The sequence below is a fragment of the Drosophila grimshawi genome, unplaced genomic scaffold (assembly GCF_018153295.1).
Source record: "Drosophila grimshawi isolate 15287-2541.00 unplaced genomic scaffold, ASM1815329v1 contig_311, whole genome shotgun sequence".
In the NCBI taxonomy this organism is placed as follows: Eukaryota; Metazoa; Arthropoda; class Insecta; order Diptera; family Drosophilidae; genus Drosophila; species Drosophila grimshawi.
In genome coordinates this window covers 21,543,064-21,553,379 of record NW_025063098.1, presented here as the reverse complement: position 1 = coordinate 21,553,379, position 10,316 = coordinate 21,543,064, and the positions used below count along the sequence as shown (strand labels likewise).

At 41.2% G+C, this 10,316-nt stretch overlaps 1 protein-coding gene across 1 annotated transcript; it reads right to left on the bottom strand.

Annotated features, from left to right (window-relative positions):
* Positions 1-9,594: 9,594 nt before the first annotated feature.
* LOC6568298 (male-specific protein scotti) lies at positions 9,595-10,316 on the bottom strand. The gene has a single exon (XM_001994843.2). It carries the CDS (start codon positions 10,134-10,136, stop codon positions 9,684-9,686), a length of 453 nt encoding a protein of 150 aa, XP_001994879.1. The 5' UTR covers positions 10,137-10,316; the 3' UTR covers positions 9,595-9,683.

Sequence of the window (10,316 nt, the reverse complement as noted above, 5' to 3'; positions counted from 1 at the left end):
TGTTGCCATTTCTGTGAGTGCTTTGGATTTTATTGTATCTTATTGCTGTTGCTCGCTGGCTGCGACGTCAGCGCCGCTTGTTGGATGATTATTAAATGCTGAATGTATTTTATTGCTTTGATTGTTGTTATACTTGTTGTGGTTGTTGTTGGTGTTATTGTTGTTTTTGTTGCTGGCTGCGCATTGAGGCACCCTTAGCACAGCCGCCAGTATCTTTTTGCATTGCAAATTGCCGACTTCGCTGGCATCGTTGGCTGGCTGACTGTGAGTTTGTTTTTAATTCTCTATAATTGAGTTATATGTATGTACTTTAATAAGTTGGCGGCGGATGCTGCGTTGCTCAGCCACTGGATTGGATTGGATTGGATTGGTGCTATTGCTGTTGCTGTTGCTGCTGCTGCTGCTGCTGCGGTTGCTGTTGTTGTTGCTGCTTTAGGGCGTTCGCTCGCAGCCATTCACTTTGCTGTTGTTGTTGTTGCGTCGGCGTTTAGCGCTAATTAATGCTGAGCCAACAGCTTTCGATTGCTTTTTATTGTTAGTGCTCGGTGCCCGGTGCCCGGTGCCTGATGCCTGCTGCCTTTTGCTTGGCTGCTTTTGTCTTTCGTTTTCTTAATTGTTCACTCTGATTTATAATTTGATTAATATTTTCGATGCCATTTCTATTTCATACTGTGCTCGCATGAACATGCTTGGCGCTTTTGAATAGATTTTCATTCTTTTTTTTAATGATACGTATGTTCATATACATATTTATTTCTTTTATAATCGCTTCATTGTTGTTGTCAGTATTGGCTTTGCTGCTGCTGCTGTCGCTTGTGCAATAATTGGTGTATAATTTCATTTCCTGAGAACTCTGCGCCGGGTCGTGGGCCAACAAATGCTTTCATTGTATTTTAATGTCGTAACTCACAGAGCTTGGGCAAATTAGTCAGCTAAGCAATTTGCTATAAGTGTACACAATATTTATTACGTACTGCACACTACACATACATATATATATATATACACATATATATAAGCTTGTTTATGTATGCATGTACATTCACATTTGAGCGGGCTCAATTAGCAATAAGGGTGCAAGTGTTCTGTGTGCTCCGTTTATTAATAGGCGTTATGCTACCGATAAGACCGATTAGTCATCAAGCAACAATGTTGGAAGACCTCTGACTCTTCGAATTTGAAATACGCTTGTTTTTCCATATGCGTTCACATAATCACTTATCCCATTCACAAATAATTTGTATTTTAAAATATTTATTAATCGACCAGTTTAATTTTTTTGCTTTTAAACAATCGAAATAAAAATCCATAAATTTTGGCCAGATCGAAATGTTTATTTATGCACTGATTCTTTAAGATCTAATTTAAATTAGCTCACTGGTAATAAATACATGAGGAAAATGTGGAAAATTAGCATTATCAATAAATTCATAAATAAATTGCAATATTAATTCAAGTGGCTTATTTACTGTTTAACACATAACCCTTAGTCACAAGCATGAAAACAAAAGATTTTGCCAATGACATTATAAACATTTGCTGACGGTGAACTCAATGAACTCTTGTAAAGTGATCAGCAACAACGAAAACAACAGCAAAGCAAAGAAAATGAAAGGAAAGAAAAGAAAAGAGGAAAATACATGCGCCAAACATCATTAGCGAAATTCATAATAAACAACAATACGATAGATATAACAACAACAAAAGCAGCACTGCGAACACTGATTACTGATTTAAATAGAATTAAGCTGGGCAATAGCAAAGGGCTGCCAGCAATGAACAGAATATGAAAGAAAGCTGAAGCAACTCAAAGGCAGCCTGAATGTAAAAATAAGTTGTTTAATACACATATTTATGCATATATATATATATATATATATATATATATATATATAGATACCATTAGTTATGATGATGATGAGGATGGTGCGGAGCTGAAGAAGTTGCTGCAGATGTAGCAATTTAGTTGCACTTGAGAGCACGATAAAAGACAGGCACTGAAAACTGCTCACTGAGTGCCGCGAGTGGCAACAACAAGAAACATATTTAACTGCATGCAAAATAAATTGTGATGTGCCATTGTCGATTGATGGCAGAGTCAAAGCAGCGCACGAGTTTTACTTGGATTATTATTGGCTTACTTAATGCAATGCATACGACGACGACGACGACGACGACGACGACGACGACGATGACGATGGCGCTGGCGACGACGAGTTCAAAAATACAGCGAGGATGACTGCGATGGTCGTTAACGTAAAACGTCAATTTACAACTGCGAATGTGATTGTGAATGTGAATGCCCAACAGCGCCAAACGAGCCAGGCAACATAAGCAGTGGCGGCAACAGCAATAGCAACAGCAACAGCCACAAGAGCAACAACAACAACGGATGGGCAACGTGGCAATGGCAACATGTTGCGTGTCAAGGATGGCTTCGCAACATGCGGGGCCCAGTGCAAAGGCGCTACGAAAAGTACAAGCAAATAAACTTATTATAAATATCTCCACTTAAGCCAAGCGAGGTTGATGCCGACGCCGCTGCTGCTGTTGCTGCTGCTGGCGCTGCCGCTGCCATTGCTGCTTGTTTTGCTGTTGCTGCCAACGTCGCTGTGGGAGCCCCATTTATGCTGCGAGCCAACAATGAGATACAAATGCGCACACGCAAAGCTAAATGTGCTCTCGTTTGCTCAAACACACACAGACACACACACGAACACACACACACTTGCACATTCAGAGAGTCCCGACAGTTGGACAGATGAACGGCTGTCAAGTCGCAATGAGCAACAAAAGCATTAAATGATGACAACAACATTGCGCTTAATGGACTGCCACTGCCACTGCCGCGTTCGCGTTCGCGTCTCAATTCAAAGTGCATTTTGTTCGCGCGCTCTCTCTCTCTCTCTCTCTCCCTCTCTCTCTTTTGTTCTCTTTCTCTGTCACTCCTTCGCTCTCCTGCTCAGCTTATCGCTCTCCCTTTTCTTTTGCCATCTTTCTTTCTCTCTTGCTGTTTCTCTCGCACTCGAACACAATGCTTATATACACTGACTGTTTGCTGTTGGCCTGCGTTATAAATCCATTATGATAAAATCATTTTGTTGTTTTATTAGTTCAGCAACATGTTGCCGCTGAGCAGTCAAGTGCTTTCGCAACATGCTGCGCTGCTCATAAATATTGCAAGTGTTTTCAATTAGCTCACATTCTGTGACTTTCATATTAAATGAGAGCGCGCCTGCATGTTTCTCCTTTTGCACAACAGTTCGTTTGTCCGCAGCTTGTATGTGTGTGTGTGTGTGTGTGTGTGTGTGTGTGTGTGTGTGTATGTGTGTGAACTTTACGTGTGTGTGCATGTGCTTATGAGTAGTTTGAGTCTGGAGCTGTTTCCAATTATAAATTGCAAGGCGCAAGTGGTTTAATTAAAAAAAAAAAGAAAAAGAAAACGAAGCAGAAGCAGAAGTAGAAAACCTAGCTAAAAGGTCAAAGTTTTTGAGGTCAACTCAAAAAAAGGTCATTGCAATTTCTTCGTCGACTCTTAGCAGATGGCAATCAACGCACTTCCGAAGTGCCGCCTACCCTGTAATCCCCCACACAATAATGTGAATGGGTCTCTCTCCCTTGCCTGCTTGCCTGCACTCACACACGTGTTAACAAGTGTGTGTGTGTGTGAGTGTGTATGTGTGTGTGTGTGTGTGTTGCTGAAAGCAATTTCCGCTTGTGTCCGCAATTAAAAAGCAATATCATTTCGAGTCGAAGTAAACACAGAATTGAATTGAATTTTTATGATGTGTTTGTTAAATGGTTTCATAAATGGCAAATATTCTAGCCAGGCACACACACGCACACACTCAAACACACTCGCACTCAACACACACCACGCAGAGCACACACAGCCACATTGAAAAGTCACAGGCGCACAGCATCAGGGAGCAAGGCAGTGCTTCCGATAAGTATACGTATGCATGCTGCATGTATCCGCAAATATGTGTGTGTCTGTGCGCCTGTATCTATGTCTCTGTCTATGTCTGTGTTAGTGTCTGTATCTGTGTCGCTGCGACTGTGTGCTCGCTTAACTGTGTAACTGCAATTTTGTAGTATGCAGCACAAATACGAATGAAATAAAATCAAATTGTAGCAGGGAACGGACTGAGTTGGAATGGCACTTGATGAGAGAGACCCATCTACTCGATTGTTCGTGCTGCTGTTGTAATTCAAGGGATGAGCATTGACTTGCATTTTGCTTTCATGTATTTCATTAGCGTATTTATGGAATTTGTATTAGCTCTGTGACATTTCAAACGTGTCAAAAATGCAGAGTTGAATTTTTTTTGCCAGCTATTTCTCTTTATTAAATACCATAAATTTGACAAAAAACATTTAATATATGATATGTATCTATATATTCATGTTAGTGCTGCGGGCTATGTGCATTTAACAATCAAATGACCAAAAAATTACATTTTACCAAATATTACTTTGTTCAAACAATTGTCAAACACAGCTTGTCATTCATCTATTATTTTTATTGTGATTTTAACTTATTTTTAAAATTGTTAGACTTGTGTGGCACAATTAAGTTCCAATACACTCATTTAGTGTTTAGTAATTACTTCAATAAAATTGCATTTTAAATTTGGTAATATTGATCAAGCATTGATTGGAAATTTCTAATTTAAAATTTAAATTTTTAAAAGGGCTCGTTTAACTGACTTTTGGCATTCTCTCTCATGTCAATGGCCCTCTCACATCACCCTTCATGAGAGTTTAATCTACCTTCGCTCGTGCTGAGGGTGATGAAAGCTTGATTTTTCGTTTGCCACAAGCCTGATTAATGAATTTCGCAGCCCTGTCGACTCGCTCATTAAAATCGCATACTCCCCAAAACCACTCCCCCCCCAAAAAACCTGCTCAGTGGCGAACAATGAGGGTTTTGTCATTTTGGCATTAATGTTCACTCAATAAAATGTCATAATTAAAAAAGAATTCTGCCCATATGCAAAATGAGGCAGTTGCTGCGGCTGCTCTTGTTGTTGCTACTGCTGTTGCTGGTAGTATGACCTTAATTGCTGGCATACGTGTGGCAGCGATTCATGTGCAGCACGGCGAGTGTGTGACAGTGTGCGTTTTGTGTGAGTGCCAGCCTGTGTGTGGCAGCAAGTGAGCCTGTGTTGCAACTGTCAAATGAATAAAATTAAGTGTAGCTGTGTCCCTGTTCTTGCTATTGTTGTTGCTACTGCCTTTCATGTAGCTCTCTCTCTCTCTCTCTCTCTCTCTCTCGATACGACAGCAGCAGCAGAAGTAGTAGCAGCAGCAGCTGGCTGACAGGATATGTTGTTGCACTAATTGAATGTGGCAGGCATGCAGTAGACGGACGGTCGTACAGAAAGTTGAGCTCGTCTCTTGCCACAGCCTGCCGCACTCACTGTCTCGCTCTGGCCAGCATGTATCTGTATCAGTGTCGGGCACACAAGTAGCTTCATTTTGCGCCACAATTCGTATTCGCATTTTAAGTGCAACGACACACAGATTGCGATTGCTGTTGACATGGCGATGCAATAAAAGTTTGCCCGCAATTGCAACGGCAGCAAAAGGCGACTTGCCAGCAGACGTCAGACGGCAGACGGCAATTGTTTCCCATTATTGCTTATGCTGATGATTAAGAGCGTCGGGCGTTGGGCATTGGGCGTCTGTCCCCTCCCCCCCATTGGAGCCACAGCGACCACACAAGAGCCATCATCCAGCGGCAGATTAAAATGTGTTAATGGCTCGTCCTACACACACTTGCACACAGATACATTTGCGGAGTCCAAGGACTCTGCTAATTGCCATCAATTAAAATAACAAAGGGCAAATGCATGGTTCACTTCCACTGCCTGACTAAAGCATTTACTAAACATCAATTTTGAGATTTAGTATGCAATTTAATGGCTTGCCAAATAAAACGATTCGACTGCAATAGTTTTATTGCTTTCTCACTCAATCGTTGCAGCAAACAAATAAAACGAGAATTGCAATGGGACAGCACAGCAATGCCAATGCCAAAACTATAACTGCCTGGTATTTAAAGTTTTCGAATATTTTCTAAAATATTTATAAACGTTTTGCTGGTCGAAAATGCTGCTGAGGCATTCGACTATCCAGCTACAGCTGACCAGCTGAGTGTTTGCAGTGCTGCATTGTCTATTTACTTGAACACTGACAACAACAACAAAAAGAACAACAACATTGCTGACTGCCAGGCAGCCAATCTGTGTATATGTCCATATCTATGTGTGTGTGTTTGTAGGTGTATCTATCCACTGTGTGTCTGGTCTTTGGAGTTGTCTGTCTGTGCATCTTCTGCCGAATTCCATCAAGTGCCTCACTGCGAGGCGCAGTGAAATGAATAATATTGTGCACTTAAATCGGGTTAGTACACTATTAGGAAACTACTCAGAACTCAAATGGGATGAACAACAGCTTGAAATTGATGCAATGAATTATTCAGATGTCAGATATTAGGACTGCAATGTTAAATCGTATTCGGGAAAGGGTGCTGGCGAAGGCTAATAATCATGGTGCTTTCAGAAGTTGCAAGAAAAATACGCATAAATTCAACAAAAAAAAAGTCTGTCTGAATTTCACTGCATAGCAATGTTGAATAGCATTCTTCTTACCTGTTGTTCAAGTCCAAGTCAACATTTTGCACTTAATAATTTGATGCACACCTTGCACAAGGTAGTCAATGGCAACAGCCAGTTCTTAAAAGGACTTTCGCACCACTCAGACAAGAATGGGAATCCGTGAAGCTGCCGCATCTGTTGCAGCGTTGTCATGGGATTGAAATCTGTTGCAGTGTTGGCGAGTTCGAGTCAGCCTTAGGAGCTGTTAACTAATGCTACTGATGGTATTGAGACAGACAACTTGCCCCTGAGTACAGTTGCAGAAGGAAGTCGAACAAACGGACAAACGCACTTGGCAAGTGGCCCACCCACGCTACTTACGCTGAAAAGCCTGTTTAATGTTGCTTACTTTGTTTGCCATTTGCCATTTGCCGTATCCAGTGGATGTCGTTGCTGTTGCTGTTGCTGTTTCTGCTGCCGTATTTACTAGATACTTACATGCATATATTTTCCAGCAATTTGTTACATCTACTTCGGCCTGACTTTGTGTGTGTGTGTGTGTGCACAATATGCTGCCGGGGCACACACGACTTGGTAATAATGGTCGTAGTCACAGTCTTAAGCTTCGATTCCCCAGACGCGACCCTCTCCGACTCTCAACTCTCCTTGGGCGGCATTGTGGAAGTCAAGGTAAGTAATTTACTTGTGAGCTGTTTTGTAAGTGAAAAAGTTTTTGCACACGTTGCGCCATAAACACAAAAAACTCACTTCAAAAACAGAACCGACACTGGAATACACTTTTCGGGTAAAAACTTATTTATAACGTGACTTTTGAAACTGTTGAAATGTTACCAAACTGTTTTCATTCTATTTTGTAACGTTCAATTACAAAGCAATCGATAATCTGGCTACCATTCAAATTACATATTCTTCAAGTCATCAAATCAATATTAAGCCAAACCATCTTAAGTTAAGGATCGCAATTAGTTCATAATTGATTAAACTTTATTTAACTTTGTATTGTACCTAAGAAAAATTGTTGTTAAATAAGAGCATTAACAGCTGTTTTCAATATAAGGTTCAGCAATTTTAGTTGAAATTTCAGCCTTGCCAGGTCGCATTTTAATAAGAGAGGAGTTTCTTGTAACATAATCAATTTGGCCATGACATTGAAATTAAGCTAATTGATAACTGACATTAATGGGCGGCTCAATGAAATTGACTAACAATGCAAACGGAAGGACAGCAAAGGCAACATCAATTACTCAATAAAAGTCAGGTACTGTGGTAAGCTGTGCATTGACTACCAGTTGAAGTTGCAATTGGAGTTGGAGTTGGAGCTGCAGCTGGAGGTGGATGTGGATGTGGGGCTAGTGGTGGCAATAGATCAAAGCCATCAAGTAACAAACAGTGTAGCGACGGACAGACAGACGGACGAGTCGAAGCAATCACATTTCATGCTTTCACTGTTGTTGGGCTAACAACCCTGGCCCCAAACCCAATGCTAATCCGCACCCACCCCCCATCCCCACCCACAACCTCGTCCTGCAGTGACAAATGACTGTAAGCGTGGGGGCGGCGGTGGAGGGTGGGGTAAAAGCACCACTGTCATGGCCAGATTGCTGCTGCATTTGGTAAATTAATCAACCCTTGCTGAATGAATGACACTGAGTTTTGGAGTGGGATGGGGCCGGCGTGTCTGCAGGGTGACAAGCCATAATTACGTTTGAAATGCAGCCGCTGCTTTCTTTGTTTCTCGTTTCGAATGCATAGCCCCCCCTAGCCATGAGGCAATCCATTTCAAAATCATTTGCATTCAATTCAATTAGAGATGCGTCGACAACAATGTTGCATTTGCCTCGATCAAATATCAATCGTTGAGGTGCAGCCACAAAAAAAACCAAAAACAACTTTTAGTAGCAACAACAACAGTAAACATGTTTTGTGTGGATTACCACATAATAATGATGATGTGCATCTTGTTATAATGACCAAGAACAGACAATAGCTTGTAGACACATCCGATAAAGCAGTTGCTTTATTTGTGCTATGTGTCAAATATGAAGTTCGGATTTGATTAAAAGAGATTATGGGGCCAAGCAAACAATTTGGTGATATATATACACATTTACCTATATATTCTTGATTAATTTTCTATTTTCAAAATCAAAATACTTCCACTAATTAACCCATAAAAAGTTATTTGCTAAATTCCATGACTGAATTAAATTTTGGATTGGAGCAAGAAATTGTAACTTGGAAAAGCTTGCCACATAATCGGTGTCAAGAGGCTTGCAAGTCTTGATTAGTTTATCATGAAATGCAATCTAACAACAAATAAACAGGGCATTTGAAAGTCCTGCAATTAAATTTGTAATTATTATTGCTGCTGGTGTTCAAATGCATTGCTGTTGCCATTGTTTTTGGTGATGCTGAATGCTTTATTGCAATTCATAGAAAGCGTTTACCTTCTGTTTCCATTTGTGTAACCATATATATATTTATATATATATATATGTGTGTGTGCGTGTGGGTGTATGTGTGCGTGGTAGCATACTTTGCTGCCACACGCCCTCAATTTATAAGCCTTTTGGCTACATTTTGTGGCTTTGATTGCAATTATCTTTTGAATTTTGTATTTATTTGCTACACTTTGCCCAGTTGTTCGTTCAACGGCTTTTGTATTGTCATTGTTATTGTCATTTGTATCCATATGGGCAAATAAACTACAACCACGTTGCAAATGCAAAACCACACTTTGTGAGGGGGACTCAGAGCTTTGTTCACCAGCCAGACCAGGATTGTGCCCAGGCATCTGAGTGTGTGTGTGTCTGTGTGTGTGGATGAATTTTGCCAGTTTTCAATTTGGCAATTTGCCGTTTATTAATTGGCAATTTCATGTAGTCTGTAAGCGGTTCCACAAAGCCTCTGGCCTCACGGCATTCGGACAGATATCAGGCCGGGTGGTTCTTAAATGAGTTTCCCAAATCAGTTACACATTGGTCAGTTGTATTTGGGCTTATAAACATTTAATCTAGTTGTCTCAGTGTCTGTCTTTATCTCTGCTTATATGCAAACAACTCAGAAGTGACCCCAGCGATTCGGCAATCCTTCACCATTTGGATAGTTTCGACTATTCATATGCTTGTACATATAATTGGCAAAGTGTTCGCTGCGCTGCGCCGGCTGGACATATTGCACGGCTTGCCAGGCATTCGACAGGAGAGCGCACCTCTCCGGCTGCGCATGAAAGTGCTTTGTGATTGTCCAAAAGCAGCGTTTCTTGCGCAGTCGTTGCGGCACGTTCACCGGTTGCGGCAACTGGTGCAGCACAATTGGCGGCTCTGGTGGCGCATCCAGCAAGATGGCCATTTGGCGATTATTTACATTATCCAGCTGGTGCTGGGCCCACACTTCGTTGCCGCCATCGATGTCGTTGCCGTTGCCGTTGCCGTCACGCACATTGACAACGTTGGCAACTTCCATTTCGGGCAGCTGCAAGTGAATCAGTTCTTCAATTACTCCCTGCTCCATGTGGCTGCTGTTCTTCTCCTTTGTCGTCTTCAGTCGAATATATTAGTGGTAAGAATAACAATAAGAAGAAGTTAATACGGCAGCTAAAAGATATCTGCTAAAATGAACAAAGGAATGTCCTCGATGATGTTTTGTTTTTGTTCGATTACTCTTTGTGTTTTTGTGCGTTCGGATAGTGAA

What these genes read in the sequence shown, in the direction of transcription:
- LOC6568298 (XM_001994843.2), bottom strand. Translation starts at nt 10,136, where the DNA reads ATGGAGCAGGGAGTAATTGAAGAACTGATTCACTTGCAGCTGCCCGAA.